The sequence below is a fragment of the Chionomys nivalis genome, chromosome 22 (assembly GCF_950005125.1).
Source record: "Chionomys nivalis chromosome 22, mChiNiv1.1, whole genome shotgun sequence".
Taxonomy (NCBI): Eukaryota; Metazoa; Chordata; class Mammalia; order Rodentia; family Cricetidae; genus Chionomys; species Chionomys nivalis.
The window spans coordinates 46907359-46928982 of NC_080107.1; the positions used below are offsets into that span (position 1 = coordinate 46907359).

At 54.2% G+C, this 21624-nt stretch overlaps 1 protein-coding gene across 1 annotated transcript in view; it reads left to right on the plus strand.

Moving 5' to 3' along the window:
• The window catches only part of Lamc3 (laminin subunit gamma 3), a 57693-nt gene that overhangs the window by 17374 nt on the left and 18695 nt on the right, over window positions 1-21624 (plus strand). The window contains exons 5-19 of the mRNA XM_057755640.1: window positions 1606-1794; window positions 1872-1989; window positions 4541-4639; window positions 7078-7214; window positions 8284-8388; window positions 9817-10009; window positions 10163-10281; window positions 11279-11503; window positions 13898-14086; window positions 16111-16356; window positions 17190-17343; window positions 18019-18161; window positions 18652-18830; window positions 20141-20282; window positions 21174-21379. Of these exons, the coding sequence (XP_057611623.1) occupies window positions 1606-1794; window positions 1872-1989; window positions 4541-4639; window positions 7078-7214; window positions 8284-8388; window positions 9817-10009; window positions 10163-10281; window positions 11279-11503; window positions 13898-14086; window positions 16111-16356; window positions 17190-17343; window positions 18019-18161; window positions 18652-18830; window positions 20141-20282; window positions 21174-21379 (2444 nt within the window). The remainder of the gene's footprint in view (window positions 1-1605; window positions 1795-1871; window positions 1990-4540; window positions 4640-7077; window positions 7215-8283; window positions 8389-9816; window positions 10010-10162; window positions 10282-11278; window positions 11504-13897; window positions 14087-16110; window positions 16357-17189; window positions 17344-18018; window positions 18162-18651; window positions 18831-20140; window positions 20283-21173; window positions 21380-21624) is intronic.

Below are 21624 nucleotides of genomic sequence, written 5' to 3' on the forward strand. Positions count from 1 at the left end.
TGACCCGCCTACCCCAGCCTTTCCCACAGTCCCCCACAGTCCCCAGAAGTCCTTTGATGTTCCAGCTGTGTGTGGTGTGGCTCTGCCTGCCTAACCTCAAAGAGACACTGGTGAAGGGAGGAAGGGGCCCTGGAACCTTCTATAGGGACGGTGGGAAGGGAGGAGCCTTCCCAGGGGGGTGCATCCCACTTTCCCTTGTCCGGCCTTGTCTCTCCTCACAGTTCTCTGTTCTGCCTCGGGCTTCATGCGTACCGTGCCTGGAGCCAGACACAGAAGTCCACATATAGCCTCATGGGCCTGGGCTGCAGTCTGCCTGGGGACCATGGGAAGAAATCAGCTTTGTCCTCGGGACAGACAGCTTTTTCCTATCTGCAGTAGCTGCCCCAGGGGGCGAATGCAGTGCTAAGTTCCTCTTGGCTTGCTGGCCTGCCTCCCCCAGGGAAGCTGCGCTGCTGGCTCTCTGCTTGGGCCAAGCCCATGTCTGTTTCTATGGCGGGGGTGTTACATGCCAGACCGCCCCCCTGCCATGTCTCATTTCTGTTCTCATAGTCACCAGTCTGGATTTTCATGCCTGACCCTTCACCTCTGACTCCTAGCCCAGGCAACCTCTGAGCCCCAAATTCTTTTTCTTTCACATCTCCCGAATCTATTCCTCCGTCTCTGGGCATTTCACTCTCCTTATGGCTGTCTCTAGCCTCCAGCCTCCACCACCTACAGAGAATGGCTTTCAAAGAGTGCCCTCCCCTCATTACACCCCGCCCCCTTCCTGAATATCTGGGCTCCCAGCCTCCTGGCACCTCTGTTTCCCGGCCGCCTTGCCACATGCCAGTCACCTCGCGGTATGCCCATCCACTGCCCATCACATGGCCTGCTGTCCACAGCCAGCCTCTTGGCACACACACACACACACACACACACACACACACACACACACACCGAGCAGACAATACTTCTCCAGTCCAGACCTTCTCCTCCTGGCAAGCACGGGCTTCCTGCTCCATCATCTCCCCTACCCCAACCCATTTCTGACTCCCTCCAGGAAGACATCATTTTGGAATATTTATTATAGGGACTACCTAGTTCTTACAGAGCATCCTGTTTCAGAATATCAGATGCCTGGGCTCAGTGGCCTTGGTCACGCTGAGCCTGCCGGCCATCCTGGACTCTGGCCCTTGGTGTTAACCACTTCCTGTTGCTTTTACAAAATGCCTTACACAATAGGATAGGGAAGGAGAGGCTTGTTTAGGCTACAGACTGAAGGTGCCATCCCCTCGTGATGGTGGCAGGATTGTGAGACTCTGGTCACATTGCTTGTGCAGCCAGGAAGCAGAGACAGGTCAATGTTGGTGGCCAGCTTGCTTCCAAGCTCCTTTTCCAGTCCAGGACCCCAGCCCAGGGCATGGTACCACCCATATTTAAGTTGGGTCTTGCCGTCTCAGCCTAATGTAGAACCGCTGAGAGGTTTGTGTCCTCTGTGATTCTTGGTCTCGTCAGGTTGACAAGATTAACCAAGCACATCCTTTCTGAGATGCCTGCTCCAGAGAGCAGAGCCCCTCCCCCCCGCAGAGCCTGTCACTCATGCACACGACCCTCCATCTCTCACAGCCTGCAACTGCAGTGGGCACTCTGAGGAGTGCACGTTTGACAGGGAGCTCTTCCGGAGCACTGGCCACGGTGGGCACTGCCATCACTGCCGTGACCACACAGCCGGGCCACACTGTGAGCACTGTGAGAGGGACTATTACAGATGGGGCCCGAGGACACCGTGCCAACCCTGTGACTGCCACCCAGCAGGTGAGTGGCCCCAGCGTCCCCTTTTCCCATCTCCCATCATCCTCCTGCCTCCACTGCCCTGTGTCCCTCCTCCCCAGGCTCCCTGAGTCTCCAGTGTGACGACTCGGGCACCTGCACCTGCAAGCCCACAGTGACAGGTTGGAAGTGTGACCGTTGCCGGCCCGGGTTCCACTCCCTCAGCGAGGGCGGCTGCAGGTGAGGATGTGGGGATGGGTGGCCTGTGTTGACCATGCTGTGTGTTTGTGCTAAATCAGACACAGAAGGAAAGAATGCTAGCTATCCCCACTTTACACCTTCATCTCACGTGTTCTCATCCGTAGCTACCAGACCCCAGACTTACGAGAACTAGAGCTGAAGAAACGGAAGAACTAACCTGCGCAGTGGGGATGGGGGTGAGATGGGGGCGGGGCGTGACCGGGGAGACCCAGTGCCAGGGAGAGGGACAGAGTCCCAGGTTGAACCTGAGTGTGAGGCCTGGTGAGTGAGGGACACAGAGACACTCTAAGCGGGTGAGTACAGCCAAGGCTGAGGCAAGCGTCAGGTGAGGCTCAGGTCTGGAAGAAGAGGGCCTGATGCAGAGGGGACCTTGGGGGGCTGAGGGCTGTTGTGAGCAGGGAGCCAAGGCAGGTGGCTGTGCCAGAGGATACCGGAGGCTTTGGCAGGAGTGGGGCTGGCTCAGAAGAGGGGGAGGAAGCAGGCAGTTTCCAGAGTCCAAGTCTGTGGTGACAGAAGACTGAGGAGGAGGGAGGGATGGAGGCTGGTCCTTGTGGCACAGGGCCAGGTGGAAGCTGGGCAGGGAGCCAGGCATTATATACATATTTAGGGTGTGTGGTGCCTGGCCATAAGGAGGGAGACCAGCGAGGGACCAGCAATCTGCCACAGGCTGGATCTTAGGAGAGGGGCCAGACGCTCACGGTGGAACCCACAGTGAGCAATACTGCAGACTCAGAAGGACTTTATGGGTGTAGTCTTACAGAGCATAGGCTGACCTCAAAACTACTACAGCCAGCAGTGGCCTCCTGTCGGAGTTAGAAATGGGCAGCTTTATGTGGTGCCAGGGAGTGAACTCGACTTCGCACTTTCTAGACAAGGACTCTATGGTCCCCTAAAGCACTTTTAAATGGACTTGCCAGGGCTGAGGAGATGGCTCAGCAGGTAAGGTGCTGTTGCGCATGCATGAGGATGTGAGTTCAATCCCAGCCCCCAGGTAAACCCACAAAAGCCAGGTGTAACCGTGCACATCTGTAAGCCCAGTGCCAAAGGCTAGAAGGCCGGCAAAGGCAAGCAGATTGCAGGAGGTGGCCGGCCAACCAGTCTTGGCAAACTGGTGAGCTCCAGGTTCAGTGAGAGACCCTGTCTCAAAAAAATAAGGTGGAACACAAGAAACCTAACTTCAGCCTATGACCTCCATACATACATGCACACACTTTCATGCACATGTGTACACACACAGGAAAGAAAAAACAAAATAAATGAACTTGGCTCTAGTGAATACCGAACACTGTCTCCATACATTTGAAAGACAGCAGAAGTGTGTTGGGTAGACATGGTGCACAGAAATGTCCATTGAAGCCAGGACCAGGTCTCAGTGGTGGAGTAAGTGCCTGCCCAGCATGCAGAAGGCTCTGGATTCCATTCCCAAAGCAACACAAAACAAAAATTCTGGAACTGACTGACCCTGGCTGCTTCCCAGGTCTTGGTCTTGGGACCTTTGCTCATATTAGTCCCCTCCCCTAGAGCATTTCCTTTTGCCAGCCCCACCTCCTTGGCCTGTGTCACCCACTGCTAGCCACTCTCCAGTCCTCAGCTAAGGCACTGCTCCCCTCCCTGCTCCCTCTCCAAGGCTGGACCAGAAGCACCTCCCTAGTCCATCTCCTTCACAGCACATAGTGCAGGGCAGGGGCCGTCTGTTGGTCTGTTCTCACTGGATCCTGGGGTCTGTGAGAACGGGAACCTTGTCGTAGCAGATGATGAGTGGGTGGGTGGTTGAGAGAGTAAACGGATGGGTGGGTGAATGGAGATGAAGAGATTAGGAGCAGAAGGATGGGTGGATGATGGAGGTGGGTGGACAGATGTAGGAGAGAATGATGGGTGAAGCTAAGGGATCGAAGGATGAGTAAACAGGTGGATGGATGGATGCACTAATGGAGGGCAAGTGGGTGGATGCCAAGAGCGTGGGTGATGGGTGGATGGACAGATGGACCAGTGGAGGGGTGAATAGGTAGGTAGACAGTGGGCAGATGGTAAGTGATAACATGGATGGGTGGATGGATGGGTGGGTAGATGGGTGGGCAGGTGGATGGATGGATGGATGGATGGATGGATGGATGGATGGATGGGTAGACAGGTGTGTGGATGGATGGATGGATGGATGGACGGACGGACGGACGGACGGGCAGGCAGGCGGGAGGGCGGACAGATAGACAGGTAGATGGATGGACGGATGGGTGGGTGGATGGATGGATGGATGGATGGGTGGACAGATGGGTGGACGGATGGGTGGATGGATGGGTGGATGGGTGGGTGGATGCACCAGTAGGGAGGGGTGAGTAGTGGGTGGGGCATCATTGCATGGGTAAACGAGGCACTTCCTGGCAAAGAAGTAAGGATGACCCCAAGCACAGTCTCTTGGACAGGCCTATCCCTGTTTCCTCTGGAGCAGGGAAGGGCATGGAGAGTTCTAAGGAAGGACAGTCCACTCTGGAGTTGCTCAATAGAGTCTGTGTTTTCTCTGCTTCTTTGGCAGACCCTGTACCTGCAATGTTGCTGGAAGCTTGGGAACCTGTGACCCCCACAGTGGGAGCTGCCCCTGCAAAGAGAATGTCGAAGGCAGCCTGTGTGACAGGTGGGGTACAATCTACAAAGAGCTACTGGAAGTGATTGCGGGGGGGGTCTCTGGGGAGGCACCCAAGCTATGTAGTAAGGGGAAAGGCAGGGCGGTGTCCTCAGGGACTTGGACAAGCCTGTCACCCCAGGTTCTTCCTGAAACCCCAAAGACCTTCTACCCAGGAAGATAGCCAAAGGCCCCAAGGGCAATGTGGATACTCTGATCCAATGCCACTGAGGGTTTCTTAGCTGAGGAAATACATCATTGCTTCACGATCAGAATCCTGGAAACAAACTCTAAACAGATAGGAAGAACATGCCTAATCCAGACGCAAATACCTGGTGTCATATTTCAGCTCTTTTGCCTCACATCCATGGTAGATGTCACAGCTGTGACAGTCCTCCCATCTCACACCAGTGGCAGACATCACTAATGGAGAGCTGTCACAGCCCTCCCATCTCACACCAATGCAGACATCACTAATGGAGAGCTGTCACAGCCCTCCCATCTCACACCAGTGGCAGACATCACTAATGGAGAGCTGTCCAGCCCTCCCATCTCACACCAGTGGCAGACATCACTAATGGAGAGCTGTCACAGCCCTCCCATCTCACACCAATTCAGACATTATTACTGGAACGCAACAATCTTAACCTTAGCTCCTTCTCAATGCCTTGCTCTGAGAAGACCCTATCAACTGAGCTAAGACAAGAGTCATTCTGAAGTCTCAAAGCAGGAACTATATGAATAACAAAATTAATAAAGATGTGATTGCATTATAAGCCTAAGAATGAGGCAGATATCTTTAATGCCAGTCCATGATTGGCTAAATAAACAGATGACAGTGGGCAAATCTTCCTTCAGAATTGTAGATGACGGAGAGGGTGGAGTGGGAAGTCAGCCTAGAAGTGGCACGCCCGAGTGACTGGCCTGCCAACAGCAGCGATGAATGCTGGCCTTAATGGGAACAGGCATTTGCATAGCCTCGAGATTCAGCTCTGGGAATAGTTACTAATTACAATGGTGGCTTCAAGCCGGTTGCAAGCAAGTTCTTTGATGTTTTTCCTCCTGGAAGGTTTTTTTTTTTTTTCAAATTGTTTTGTGGGGTTTTGTGTTTTGTTTTTGAGACAGGTTCTCACTGAGCAGCCCAGGCTGGCCCCACACTGTTAGAGCTCTAGCTGCCTCTGTGTGCCTCCTGGGTGCTGGGATTAATTGTTGTGCTTCTCTGCACCCTCAATTTTTTTCTTTTTTGAGACTGTCTCAGGAGGCCAAGCTAGCCTTGAACTTGCTGTGTAGCTGAAAATGACCTTGAACCCCTCCCTGCCTTTCACCTCCCGAGTGCTAGGGTTACTGGTGTGTACCCCACTTCTAAAGACTAAACTGCAGCAACTGTTTAGACAAGAAACCTGGTGGGCAGACGGTAGCTGGGAGATGATGACCGGAGGCTGAGACAGGAGGACCGTCAAGAGCACAAGGCCAGACCAGAGTATAAAATAAAACCCTATTTCAAAACCCAAGGGGGTGGAAGGACGGCTCCGCAGTTAAGAGCACTTGCTGCCTTTTCAGAGCACCTACATGGTGGCTCTGAGCCATCTGAAACTCCTGTTCCAGAGGATTCAACTTCTTCTGGACTCCACAGGCAGCAAACATGCACATAGACAAGTACACGGACATGCCTGCAAACAAGACACTCACAGGACAGTTTCAATTAGAATTTCTTTTTTTGTTATTTGTTTTGTTTGTTTGTTTGTTTGTTTGTTTTTCGGTACAGGATTTTTCTGTAGCTGCCTGACCTGGAACTTTCTCTTGTAGATCAGGCTGGCCTCAAACTCACAGAGATCTGCCTGTCTCTGCCTCTTGAGTGCTGGGATTAAAGGTATGCGCCTGGTTAAAATTTCTTTTAATAAACAAAACAAACAACAACAACAAAACCCAAACTCTGTTGGCCCCTTTAGTGCCAGCCCTCGGGAGGCAGAGGTAGGAGGATACCTGTGAGTTCAGGGCCAGCCTGGTCTACTTAGCAGGTTCCAAGCCAAGCAGAGCTGCCTAGTGAGACCCTGTCTCAAGCAAAGAACAAACACCCACAGAAACAAAAGTGTCAAGATCACAGGCGAGGAAGAGGAGATGTCAGCAAATCAGAGGCGACAAGGGCATGGCTAAATGCAGTGTTAGGTCCTGGAGCAGGGGAGCATTAGTGAGAAAGGAAAGAACCCTGACACAGCCTGGAGGTAACGTCGGGTGATGCTGATCTCTTGGCTTCGAGGCTGTGTATCAGCAGCAGAGACACTGACCCAGCAGGCAAGAACTGTCTGTCCTGTCTTTGTAATTCTTGTGATTCTAAAAGGATAATAAAAATTGAAATGTTCTCTTAAATTTCCCCAGGATTCCGAACAGTCTAGCTGGATCCCAGTCCTATCGCATCCTGGCTCAGAGATGTGACCCCGCCTCTCTTACAGATGCCATCCTGGAACGTTTAACCTGCAGCCCTACAACCCAGCAGGCTGCAGCAGCTGCTTCTGCTATGGTCACTCCAAGGTGTGTGCCCCCGCTGCCGGTTTCCAGGCACACCACATCCTCTCAGACTTCCGCCATGGTGAGCAGTGCACAGAAGCTGCCTTGGAGGGGGAGGGGGTGTTCCTCCCCTGGCAAGGGTTCTCCCTTTGGAAGCTAGGATGGGGACAGCCCTTCCACCAAGGGTCCTTTGGAGAGATGCCCTAGGCCACAGAGCTGGGCATCTCCCTTTGGAAGCTAGGATGGGGACAGCCCTTCCACCAAGGATTCTTTGGAGAGATGCCCTAGGTCACAGAGCCTAGGCTAATAGTGTGAAAGGTGTCTTCCAGGACCTGCCTGCTGCCCCTCGGCTCCTTCCCCAACCTCCGTTTTTCCAGCCTCCAGGGCTCTATCCTCAGGGTGGTACCAGAAGACAGGGTGTGTCCGCAGGCACCCTGAGTCCTGTAGACAGCCTCCATTCACCCCCAGGAAAGTTAGTCTCCCTTAGCATATCTGAGTTCCCGCTTAGAGTCTTGGCCTCCATGTATTAAGCACCTGCTGAGCTCCACATTCCAGGGAACCTCAGCATTGCTGTAGGCAGGTATTCTCATTCCCATGTTACAGACTAGATCCGGGCCTGCCTGAGATCGGTTCTGGCAGCCATCGTTGTGTGTTTGGAGAAAGGGGGATGGAACGCTAAGCCCTGCAATCCATCAGAGCTAGTGTGCCCAGCCATGCTCCTCCTGGGGACTGGTCCTTGGGCCTCCAGAAACAGGGGCAGTGTGCCCTCTGCTGGACACCATGCAGAAGGCAGGACAGCTCGTGGCAGTGGCTGGCCAGAATCTAGCATAGTACATAGTCTCTATAGTCCCATTGGGCTTGTCTTTGGAACCCTAAGATAGCATGAGAGGACTTGGGATGTGGTTGAGTTGGCAGAATTCTTGCTGAGAATGTGCAAAGTTCTTCCAGGATGTGGAACCTCTGTCCTACCTCGGGCCCAGCCTAGTCTTCAGAGAGTGGTCTTCCCCCACCGTTCCTCTCTGAGACACGGTCTCATCTAACCCAGACTGACTTCAAACTCCCTCCCACTTTAGAGCCCTGTGGGACTTGTCACTGGAGACCAGCCTTTGGGGTCTCACAGTTGGGGCAAATAGTCTGTCTTTGATGTTTAGGAGCTGACGGTTGGCAGGTCAGAAGCACGGGGTCATCAGAGCATCCTCTGCAATGGAACCGGAACGGGATCCTCCTGCAAGGAGAGGAGGGACTCTCAGCACCAGGTAGGTAGTGGTCCCTACTGATCTCACCACCCAGGTTCCTGCCAGCTGCTCATAATACAGTACCTTAGAGTGGATGAGGTCTGAAAGACAGGTTAACTTCAGCTCGGTTCCTGTACATCTTGTGGCAGCCTTCCTGTAGACGGAATCCTGAGGCGGCACACGGCACCTTGTTCCTGTTCCTATGAAGTCCCCTACCCAGGTTCAACCATGGGGACCCCACCCCAGCCACTTTGCCTCATCCTAGCCGTCTCCCAGAGACCACTATCCCGACAGTGCAGCCCGACTAAATTTTCACTTCCAAACAGCTTACTAGAGGGGTTCAATTTCAGCGCATATTTAGGGGTGCCTGCCACAACAGGGGCTGCCCAAGTGACCGAGGTCTCCACGGCTGAGAACACACACATTTATTCTCTCGGTGTCACAGGCTGTGTCCCTTCAGGCCGCCCCAGAGCTGAGACCACGTCTCCCTTGCAGCACTTACACCATCCCCGACCTTCAGAGCAGCGGCTTACATTCACAGCTGACCGCCCTCCAGGGGATAATCCTACAGACCTCCCTTATTTCACAGACAGAGGACTAACACCCCCCAACTCTGTTTACAGCTTTAATCCTTCTTGCCTGGCCAAATCCCCTCTGTGCAGACCCATCTCTCAGGGTTTAGGGTTGGGGACACCTTTGGGTATGGGGACACCTTCAATCAGACCACAGCATATGTGAGCTCACCAAAATACCGTGTGTGTGTGTGTGTGTGTGTGTGTGAGAGAGAGAGAGAGAGAGAGAGAGCATGTGCATGTGTGTGTGCATGCGAGTGTATATGATGCATGTAAGTATGATGCATGTGAGTGGGCACAGTTGTGTGTACGGGTGCAAGTGCATGAGGAGGCCACAAGTTGATGTCAGGCACCATCCTCCACCCCTCTTCACCTTGTCCACTGAAGCAGGTGCCTTTTTTTTTTTTTTTTTTTTTTTTTTTTTTTGGTTTTTTGAGACAGGGTTTCTCTGTGGCTTTGGAGCCTGTCCTGGAACTAGCTCTTGTAGACCAGGCTGGTCTCAAACTCACAGAGATCCGCCTGCCTCTGCCTCCCGAGTGCTGGAATTAAAGGCATGCGCCACTACCGCCCGGCTGAAGCAGGTGTCTTAATCAAGCCCAGAGCTCGCTGATATGACTAGTCTCAGGCCGGCCAGCTTTGTTCTGGAGATCTCCTATCTCCACTCTCTAAGGCTGGAATTACAGTGGGCCACCATGCTCACGTGACAGTTACATGGGTTCTGGGAATCCAGACACTTTTGTGTCTGCGCTGTCTCCAAGCACTGACCTCGGATTTTCCACCCACCACTGCACACAGTTTGGATGGTTATCGTTGCGGTCGATATAGACGCTAGAATCAAGCATGTGGTGCTATCAAAGCCTTTCCTTCTTGCCTTTAGAGAAGTTCCTGGGAGACCAGAGACTCAGCTATGGACAGCCAGTCATACTGACCCTCCAAGTACCGCCTGGGGGCTCCCCACCCGCTGTGCACCTGAGACTGGAGGGGGCAGGCTTGGCTCTGGCTCTGAGGCCCTCCAGTCCACCCAGGCCTCAGGACTCCAGGCAGCCAGGACAGGTTCAGCTCCGGTTCCTGTAAGTGTCTCCCTGTCCTAAGAGATGGGAGTGGGATGGTTAGGCAGGGTCATCTCCGAGGGCTAGGCACGCTGGAGGCTCCTGAGGATCCCAGGCTCTTGGCACCAACTGTTCCTACATCAGGCTGTCCCACTGACTTCCTGTCCCTTCCAGCCTGCAGGAGACCTCTGAGGAGGCAGACATCCCTCTGCCTGCCTTCCACTTCCAGCGGCTGCTTGCCAATCTGACTGCCCTGAGCATCTGGACCAGGGGCCAAGACCTGGGCCATTCTGGTCAGTATGATGGCCATCACCCCTAAGAACTCGGGTCCTGGCCCTGCATTGCTTGTGGAGGTTCTCACAGCATGGACTCTGAGACTGAGAAATCAGGACACTTACACAGGCAGAAGTGTGTCTGAGGATAGAGGCAGTTGCTGGACTGTGGGGAACCAGGAGGCCTGGGGGAGGAAAGTCCTTGACAGAATCCAGCGCCGCCCCATCCTGCCATAGCATCTTTTTGTGGGCACTGTCCCCCCTGCTGGGAAATAATGGCATTGCAACCTTGGAGACTTAGCTCACCCAACTGCTTTTAAGACAGGGTCTCACGGTCTTGAACTCTTCATCTTCCTCCCTCTGACTCCCAAGTGCCGGGATTGCAGGAGTCTTACTACGTAGACCTCTCTGATCGGGAACTTGTTAGGCAGATCAGGCTAGCTTTGAAACTCAGAGGATTAAATTTACCACCATGCCCGACAATATTTATTGACTTGTATATATGTATATTTATGGGCACACATCCATGTGTATACCACACGCGTGAGGGGCAGAGGACAGCTTGTGGGACCCTGCGAATTGAACATGCGTCCTCAGGTTTAGTAACTTGGGTTCTTAACCTGCTGAGCCATCTTGCTGGCCCCAAGCATACACATCTTGCAGTCTGGTTGCTCTCTGCCCCACCCACCTGGATTAATCAAGATCTAGCAATGCTAGCCTTGCACATTCTAGCACTGGCGCTGGGTCTAAACTCATCTGCTCCCATTGCTCTTGACTCTTTTGCTTGTCGTTTTTAAAGCTACACTTAAAACCTGGCGTAGTAGCCATGCCTGCGATCCCAGCACTTTAGAGGGTCAGGCAAGAGGATAGCAGTCTGAAGACAGCTGCACCGCAAGACCGTGTCTCAAAAAGCAAACGAAAATAACAGTTGACTCACAGGCCTTTGTATGCGTGGGCCTGTCTCTCAGGTGCCAGGGAGACATGCATGGAGGTCTCCCCTTCTCTTCCCATTCTACAGGAGCAGTGGCCCTCTGTGAAGTGCAGTTTACCTCGGCCCGGGCCCAGCAAGGGCTTGCCCCACCAGCCTCTTGGGTGGAGTCTTGCTCGTGTCCCCAGGGATACACAGGCCAGTTCTGTGAATTCTGTGCCCTGGGATACAAAAGAGAGATACCTCATGGGGGTCCCTACACCAGCTGCATCCCCTGCACCTGCAACCAGCATGGCACCTGTGATCCCAGCACAGGTGAGTCCCGGAATCCCATCCCAAGGACCCCTCGGCTGTACGTCCACACAGTGTGATGAGGCCTGGCCGTCACAGGTGGCTCTTGGGGACATAGGCTCTGGTCTGTCCTTGCCGTGCTACCTGGGCTTCTCCTGATTGGAACACAGGTGCCAGAGACTTCCACCATCTGCGGAGGCCTGCAGGTGTTGTCTGTCTACAGCCCGTGGGCAGGCCTGGGAGGGGCTCCTCAGGGCCTTACTACTTGGCAGGTTCTGAGGAAAGGCAGAGGGATTATCAGTACAGACAATAATGAAGGAAGATGTTCAGAGGGTCATGCAGGTGACAGCAACTCTTGGGTGTCAACCCCGAGCCACAAGCCTACCATCCTTCTCGTCATGGCTGTGGCCTCGGGAAAGTCACTGCCTGAACACCCAGGGTACACTCCCTGGGTACAGTTCAGATGGTAATAGTGTGCACACAGCCCAGGCCGTGCACACAAGGCCACATGAAGGTCAGTGAGTCGGGAATTGTCCAGACTTCAAAAAACAGCCCTGCTTTGCACCAAAGCTCAGGGGTAGTTGACCAGGTGAGCTGAGGAGTCTTTTCCTGGGTGAGGCAGATATGGGATGCCATTCCGTTTCTCCCTGGGGTCGGCACTACATCTTTGAAGACATCGGAGTGGTACGTTCTCCATTACTGTCCCATTCTCCAAGACAGGGATCTCATGACTGGTAGGTGGCAGAGACACACCTCCCACTAACCCCGGGGTAAGACTGTCATTTAGAGCCGGGCGGTGGTGGCGGCGCACGCCTTTAATCCCAGCACTTGGGAGGCAGAGGCAGGCGGATCTCTGTGAGTTCGAGACCAGCCTGGTCTACAAGAGCTAGTGCCAGGACAGGCTCCAAAACCACAGAGAAACCCTGTCTCGAAAAACCAAAAAAAAAAAAAAGACACCTGCTTCAGTGGAAAAAAAAAAGAGCTCTTCCCCACACCTGGAGAGGAGCAGAAGCCTTACCGGGGGTCACGTGACCAGGGGCTGTTAGGGGACAGACACAGGCTTCTCCACCTCTGTACCACAGGCCTTTCACCCTGCTGTCTCCACGGAACAGATGCTGGTCTCTGTCACTCTTGATACACAGAGCATCATCTACCCATCCTGCGCCTGGCAGACATCACCAATCGAGCCTAGATGAGGCCTCATAATCCTTTCCCACTCAATGCTCCCTGCAGCTGCTATTGAGGAAACAGAATCTTCTCATGAGATAGAACTGGAATAATTTTTTACCGCCACTGAGCCCTTGATGCCGCCGCAACTTTCCATTCCGTATAAGAAAGCCTTCATTTGTAAAATAGGGTTGGAGAAAGAAGCCTGAGGGTGTAGGGCTGAGGCAGGAGCCCTCCCCTGAGCTGAAGCCTGAGGGTGTAGGACTGAGGCGGGAGCCCTCCCCTGAGCTGAAACCTGAGGGTGTAGGACTGAGGCAGGAGCCCTCCCCTGAGCTGCTTGTCCAGGGAATGAAGGTTCGTTTCTTTTCCTTCCAAACCTGGCTGGACACTGCTGGTTGCCTCCTGTAGGGGGCAGTGTTGCCTTTCTTTTTGTCCCCATGGCCAGTTGTCCCCTCTAAGATCCCAGGCACTGAGCAGACACTAGGGGCTGCTGGACTGGAGAAGGAGTCTGTGATGTCCCGTCCAGGCACCAGCAGGCAGAACAGATTTGTTATACTGACAATCGGTGTGTACTCACGGTCACTGCACAGAGTAAGCCCTCGTGAGCCTGGAAGCCTGGGCCAAGGCCTCCTTAGGTGGGTCCTTCAGGAAGAAGAGGACACAAGAGCAGAGACGATGTCCCTTCCACTACTCTGAGATACAAACAAGCTTCCTTCCTGGCTCTGGTACTCCGTCCTTGACTCCTACAGACTTACCTTTCCATCCTCTAAGACAGGGATTTGAGGTGCAGGGTGGCCACATGGCCAATAGGTGGCAGAGCTGCACATCCCACTCACCAAGGGATGGGTTAGATGGTTTTCCCAGATGATGCAGGCATGGTGGACATGAACTCAGACAGTCTGGTTCACCTGGACCCTTCATCCCCAGACCCTGCTGCCTCCGGTTCTTACTGGTCTACCAGGATGTGCCTCGTGGCTCCTCCACCAGGATACTCACTGTTGTCCAGGCCAGTGACTTTCAACGTGTGGGTCACAACCCCTTTGGCAAACCTCTATCTCAAAAAATATTTACATTACGATTCACAACAGTAGGAAATTATAGTTATGAAGAAGCAACAAAAACAATCTATGGCTGGGGTCAGCACAACATGAGCAACTGTATCAAAGGGCCGCAGCTTTAGGAAGGTTGAGAACCTCTTCTCTGGGAAGTTCTGGGCCAAGGTGATGGACAGGTATTTGTCTTGCTCTATAGGGATCTGCCTGTGTGGCCACCATACCGAGGGTCCTTCCTGTGAGCGCTGCATGCCAGGTTTCTACGGCAACGCCTTCTCAGGCCATGCTGATGACTGCCAGCCCTGTCCGTGCCCCGGCCGATCAGCCTGCACAGCCATCCCAGAGAATGGGGAGGTGGTGTGCACACATTGCCCCCCTGGCCAGAGAGGTGAGTGGCCTGTGTCTATTCCCCAGGGAGATCAAACTCGATGCTCCAATCCTGCCCCAGCTCTAGCTGAGCAGTCTGGGTTTGGGTGTGATGGGGGGGGGGGTGGGAAGAGCCTGACTTTAGGTGTGGCAAGTATGACTACTGGGAACAGTGCAGACCTACCTGGGCCTTGGCCGTACAGAACTGACCCTTATATGGGCCTTAGAGCTCGACTCATGGCTTAGGATGAAGCCAGGGGACCCGGGATCCTCATTGGGAAGATGGGAAACCTCAAGGCAAACGTCTCATATCTCAAAGGAAGGCTCAACTTGTAAAGTGCTTGCTGAACAAGCCGGGTGGCCCTACTCAGACTCAGAACCCATGTAGAAAAAGGCCGAGAGCTGTGGCACGTGTCTATACTCTCAGCACTGGGGAAGCAGAGGCAGGCGATCTCTGTGAGCCCAAGGTCGGTCTGGTCCTCAGAGCGAGTTCCAGGATAGGCTCCAGAGCTACACAGAGAAACCCTGTCTCAAAAAAGAAAAAAAGAAAGATTGATTGAGGGTGATCCCCAACATCTACTTCTGGTCTTCATGCACACATATATATGTATACACACACAAACATAAAGGCGCATGCACATACACACGGACAAGTGTATACATACATGCACACAGGCACATGTATACACACACGCAGGCACCTGTTCACACACACATACATGCAGACACGTGTACACACACATGCAGATTTTCAGCATTAGTTTTTAGGAAAGTCTATGGGTAACATAAGGGAACACAGAGCCTTCCCACACCTTCCCATGCTCCTGCACCCCTGCTCCCTGCCGCAGAGCTGATGCTATTCCCAGAGGTACATTTAATGGCATTTGAAATGTCTACATGCCCCACAAAGTCACCCACTTAAAGTGGACAATTAAATGGCTATTGGCGTATTACATCATTAATTTTTTATCATAATAAAACCTATATCATAAAACTGTCCTCCTTGGCCATCATTTTAAGCATGTGATTCATTGGGCTCAGGGGCCCTGGCATCGTATGCTGTCCCCTGTCACCATGCAGTCCTGTGAGCTCTGTGCCCGCTGAACTGTTGTTTGATGGCCTCTGCCCCCACCACACACACACTCTATTTGATTGTGTCTCTGAATTTGACTCTTGGGGTCTTGTTTAAGCAGAAGCATGTGTTGTCCTTCTGTGTTGCTTGGCATCTGGCTTTGTGTGGGATTGGTGTCTGCCTGAGTGGCCTTGTGGAGTTGTTCTGCTTGCGGGAGCTTCTTCTGAAAACAGCTTCCTGTCCTGCCGTCGCCCCAAGGTTGGCTGGATGGACTCTCAGGGAACACTGAGCCTGATGTGTGTGTGTGGGAGAGTCCCACGGTAGGACTCTGTACCCCACGGGCATCACGCTTGCCCTGCATCTCTACCCATGAAACCCACGTTTGACCCCCGTGTGGCTTCCAGAGCCTTCAGAGGTGAACAAAACTCTGACAGTGAGAGCGAGAGGCTCGCATGGTGGGCGGGACACTCCTGAGAGGGCACATCAGGGAGCAGCGGCTGCCGCCAGAAGGAACCATCCTGGCAGGGCCTAGAGTGACTTACAGATCAGGGACTCCTGCCAGCCTCCAATTCCGCATCACCTCCCAGGGCCTTCCTTGGGAGAGAGTAGCATGGAGCTTGTCTGGTCATCTGTACTGAGCCTGACCGACATCCTCGTGACGCTGTGGAAGCTGCTGGTGAGGGGAAAGGATAAAGGCGGACACGTTGGTACCTGCTGCTGCTGAGCGCTTAGCATCGAGTGCTTTGCACAGATAACCGTGTGGAGGCCTCACAGCAGGGCTTTGGGGCGTCTAGAGAGTTGTCCTCACTAGGCAAGGAGCACTGTGGCTTGCCCAGGGCCACACCAGGGGGTGGTGCTCTAGGACCTGGCTGCAGGCCAGCTTGGGTCATAGACCCTGCTCACCTTCCCAGAAAAATGACAGATTTACTGCACCCTGTGAGCCAGAGCTCCAAACCTGCCCCTTCCACACACAGGACGGCGCTGTGAGAGCTGCGAAGATGGCTATTTTGGGGATCCTCTGGGACTCTCTGGAGCCCCCCAGCCCTGCCGCCGGTGCCAGTGCAGCGGGAATGTGGATCTCAATGCTGTCGGCAACTGTGATCCTCGTTCCGGCCACTGCTTACGCTGCTTGTACAACACCACAGGTGCTCACTGCGAGCACTGTCAGGATGGTTTCTACGGGAGCGCCTTGGCCACCAGGCCTGAGGACAAGTGTGCACGTGAGTACCCACTTCCCAGACCCGTGGGGTAAGGCACTGTCCTCAGCCCTCGTTCAGGACCCACACAGGATGCTGAGAGAACTACTTAGACAGGCCTCTTACCTTCTCTGTTCTCTAGAACATCAGGGTTTGTTCTTCCCCAAGGCCTCTTCGGTGCTGGCATCTCATAAGCTCTGATCCTACAGTACCCCCCCCCCCCCGTTCTGCTCACTCAGCACTGTCTCACATCCGCCCTTAGCACATAAGGCTGATGCAGGGATGGGGAGGCCATGCCTCGTCTCATGTGCCCCCCTCTCCCTGCCTGGGCTGCCCTCCACCTTATGCATGTCAGAGGGTCACAGCCTGCATTTGAATCGGGCTCCTGGAAGTCCTGCATTGTAGCGACTCGGCTTTCCCCCATCCGTGTCCCCAGAGCCCTTTCACACGGTGCCGGCCACACCTCACTGCGGCTGTAGGAGTCCCTCCAGGAAACCCCATTCTGGCATCGAGAAGGATGCTACACTATGGTTCCTGGGAGAGCAGAAGTGTGTGGCTCCAGATGGGGCTGTCAGGCTCTGCCTGTGTTCGGCAACCACATCGCTGGCCCTCTCTCCAGCCTGCAGGCTTGAGACGGACTTGGGGAAGGGCGGTCCACACCCCCACTCTTCTGGGCTGGCTCACCAAGGACCTGGCAAATAGGTTGAGACCCAAGCTTGTCCCTCAAGCCTTTTCCAGAAAGGTCTCAGGAACATGGCCTGTGTAACAGTCATCTCTGGGGCTCCTTTGGCTTCTTGGCTTCTGCCTGTACCCTTAAAATTTAAGCAAATGATCCCAACATTTTTTTTGAAACCTAGCCTGCAGTTGTGACCTGAGGGGCTCAGTCAGTGAGAAGATAACCTGTAACCCAGTGACCGGCCAGTGCACCTGCCTGCCTCATGTTACCGGGAGGGACTGCAGCCGCTGCAGCCCTGGCTTCTACGATCTTAAGTCTGGGAGGGGCTGCCAGAGGTAGGGGTGAGGCTGTGAGTACCCTGGGAGGGGCTGCCAGAGGCAGGGGTGAGGCTGTGAGTGCCCTGAAAGGGGCTGTCAGGGGGTAGGGGTGAGGCTGTGAGTGCCCTGGGAGGGGCTGTCAGGGGTAGGGGTGAGGTTGTGTGCGCCCTGGGAGGGGTTCTCAGAGGTAGGGGTGGGGCTGTGAGTTCCCTGGGTGTTTTGGCTGGGGGAAGAGGGCACCATGGAGCCTCAGAGAAGGGCCTGGTCTGGAATGTGTTGTCCCAGGCCCTTTTCCACATTCACGGTGCCCTCCACCAAAGGGCATGAAAGCTCAGTCTCTGGGTATCAGATTCCTGGCTCTGCCAGCCCTGGAGGCAGGTCAAGAACAGCCCAAGGGCTGGGCAGGTGGGCAGGCAGCTGGTTTGGTCTGATTCTCTGTCTCAGTGACAGGGATCACTGAGTGGCCTTTTGACCACAGCTCCTGAGACAATGTGTCAGCCTCAAAGGAAGACTCCGGGGAGGCTGAAAAAGTGGTGACTGTCCTTGTGTGGTTCCTTGGTGCCCTTAGTGTGGATTTCATAGTGACTTTCCAGACCCGTGCCAGTGACTTGGTGCTTCCCTGGACACAGGCAACCATCAGAGGCTGGGTTAAGGGACGGCAGCATCAACCTTCATACTTGCCTCTTGTTGCAGGTGTAAATGCCACCCACTCGGCTCCTTGGAAAACAAGTGTCACCCCAAGACTGGCCAGTGCCCCTGCCGCCCTGGCATCACAGGCCTGTCCTGTGACAGATGCCAGCTGGGTTTCTTTGGCTTCTCCATCAAGGGCTGCCGAGGTGAGCAAGCCGCATCCCGCTGGGCCATGGGAGGGAAGGCAGAGGTCTCCTGCTGGAGATGACCACAAGAAGCAGGGATGGTGGGGGAGATGATAGGTAGCCGCTGGCTGGTTGCCTGAGCCTGGCCTTAAGAACATGGAGTGTATGAGTGCGAGGAAGTCGGTGTTGTAGGTCATGTCTGTGACCACTGAACTCTTGTGTGTCATCAGACACCATGTCACATGTGAGCCACCGTTTCCTCACTGTACAGCTAGTACTTTGACAGTTCTGGGACTCTGGGAACATTGTACTAAGTAAGCCTTAAGGCTAGGTTGCCAGCTCTAGCCCTCTAACCTTCTAATCAGTCTGTGGCGTGGAGCCCTGGAGTCTGCAGTTGAGGACACACGGGGGTTGTGGGAATTTCCAGGTGGGGTTTGAGGATTCGGGGTCGGAGGTGGGAGATGAGTCTGAGCGCCTCATCGGGTCCCCAGAGCTGACTTCTGTCCCCCAGACTGTAGGTGTTCCTCACTGGGCGCTGCTTCACCTCAGTGCCACGAGAACAGCACGTGTGTGTGCAGGCCCGGCTTCGTGGGTTACAAGTGTGACCGCTGCCAGGACAATTTCTTCCTCGTGGATGGTGACACAGGGTGCCAGGAGTGTCCCACCTGCTACGGTCTGGTGAAGGAGGAGGTGAATTGCTATGCCTAGACGCCCCCTCTTTCAGGATCATTTCACACCTCCAGGAAGCAAAAACTCCATGCTGTGGACCAGAAGCTGCCTGCTCATTCACAGACCTCGAGCGTTTTATTCCTGCTGGCCACCTTCTCCTGAGTTCCCCCAGCCTCCTCATTCCAATTCCCCTGACCTTCACCTGGTCCTCCTGTCCTGGATGAGCTAGAGGTGGCTCTTGTCACCTCCCTTCCTAGCCTCCCAGGGCCAAGGTCTCATACCTGTATAGTTCAGTAGGGGTAAGATGACAGGGCACCCCAGGAGCAACACAGACAACATTTCAAGCGGGGAAGTGTGTGAAACTGAAGTCAGGAGTTGGAGCCTGAGAGACCCCAGGCAGAGGGCATCCTTATACGCGTTCATGTTCTACTCCAGAATAGCTAGTTCCAGCCTTCCAACCTCCTGGGCCGGGTGGGGCTCTGAAAACATGCGGTGCTGCAGGAGAAAGCGGTGTGTCCTGAGCTCTAGCTACGAGCGCAGAGAGCAAGCAGGCCAGGCCCGTAAGCAAAGCCATTTCCAGTTCTGCAGGACGGTATGCATTTTGCATCGCTGGGTAAATTAAGCTACCACATGGCTTCCTGCTGCCTGCAACAGTTTTTCTTCCAGACGAGGTCACAATTCATTTGTCATTGAGAAAGGCATAGAGGCTGGGCGGTGGTGGCTAATGCCTTTAATCCCAGCACTCAGGAGGCAAGAGGCAGGCGGATCTCTGTGAGTTCGAGGCCAGCTTGGTTTACAAAGCGAGTTCCAGGAGAGCTGTTAAACAGAGAAATCCTCCCTCGAAAAATGAAATCCCAAACCAAAACAACCAAAAATACAAAACAAACAAAATGTAGCAAAGAGGGTGGTATCTAAACAGAAACAACCTCCAAGGTTGACCTCTGACCTCCAACACATGAACCTCCCGAGGCCAACACATGAACCTCCCGAGGCAAATACATATGCATATGTGCACATACAAGCACATATACACGCAGGTACTTACACACCAACCTTCACGAGGCTCCTTTTCTCGCCTTCTGTCCCTCCCTCAGTAGCACAGGGGTGTGGCTGTCAGGGTGGCAGCAAGAGCTAGGCTGAGAAGGGAAGTAGTTGGTGAGCTGGGCAGACAAGGCAGGCCCTAGGGGCTAGCAAGTCCTTAGCTCTGAGACACAGGCAGGATTGGAAGGGGAGAAACCGTGGAAGGGGTGGACTAGGCAGAGGCCAGGGACAACTCCCAGCACCGAGAGATCCCAGGCTTGCACAGTTTTTCTTCCCATTTGTCCTGGCAGGCAGCCAAGCTGAAGGCCAGGCTGATGCTGATGGAGGGGTGGCTGCAGGGGTCTGACTGTGGCAGCCCCTGGGGACCACTAGACGTTATTCAGGGAGAAGCGCCTCGGGGGGATGTCTACCAAGGTCACCACCTACTTCAAGGTACAGGGAACGGGAGAATGGGAGGTGAGGGTGCTGGTGGAGCCCGGGCTGGCTGGACATTTCCGGAGCTCTTAGGATAGTCATGACACCCCATAGGCCTATCCTCCCATGTCCCTAGCACATCTGTGACGATGCTGACATGGGTCTCAGTCCCCTGCCTCATGGGTCTGGGTCCCCCGCCCCCTACCCTGCACTGATCATAAACTCAAGGCAAACCCTGGCTGGGTTCATTCATTTTAACCATTTAACCACACCCTCGCCTGGGGCGCTGTTCCAGGTGCTGAACCGGTAGAGTCCTCAGGGGTTTTGGCTTTTGGTCTGTTTGCTCACTGCCTCGTCTCCAGGCTGTGTTTGGCAAGTGGCAAAAATGATTAGCAACTAAGAAAAGCAGACCTGTCATTAAACCAGGGGGAATGTGGCCTTGGGGCACAGGAAACTTCCAGAACATTGAAACTGGGTTGGTCCCTTTGTACAGCTGTGTTTGCAAATAGCTGTGCTTCAGCCGCTGGCTAAAGGTGAGGCCAGTGCCTGTGCGCTGTCAAGCGAGGGAGCAGTCAATTGGCGCCCTGTGAACCTCTGTGAAGAGTCACAGTCCTGAACTGAGCTGGGGGTCCACTGCCAGCCCAGATTCTAGAGCTACTCACTGTGGTTTCACAGGGTCTGCTTCCAAGTCTCTATATGTGACTGATTGGCTAGCCTTCTCTGGGCCTCAGCCTTGGCAGCTGTCAAATGGGCAAGTTTCTCCTTTGGAGTACTTGGAGGCAGGGGCAGAGTGGCACTGGGGGCCCAGTTGTGCCCAGGCAGGTGGAGGTCTCAGATGAAAGCCTAGTGAGGGGACTTTCGTGTAGAATCTCAATCAGCGATGATCACTGATTCACTGGCTCCCCACAGAGGCCCGGGAAACCTTCCTGGAGCAGATGGTGGACCTGGAAGGTGCCATGAAGGCCACGTGGAAGCAGTTGCAGGTGCTGAGAGGAAGCATCTGCTGTGACTTGCCTGGAGCTCAGAAGATCTGCGCCCAGCTGACGGAGCTGGGGGACACATTGCGGTCCTCAGAGGAGGGGGTGCTGCGTGCAGCCTCAGCTCTTCCGTTTCTGGTACCATGGTCTCCCCTGAACCCTGCTTCCCCTGGAGCCTATGTAGGACCCTTTGCCCTAGTCCTGCCCTTAACCATTTGCCCATGGTGTGGTATATGCCTTAAAGGATGCTTGGTGTCACCTGCAGACCCGATCACACTGGGTCTCGTCTACTGGCAGAGGAAGGCACTGTTTGCAAAAGTCAGATGTATTTGGAGTAGACAGTGAATGCATAATGGCAGGCATGTGCCTGCTTTATGTGCAGC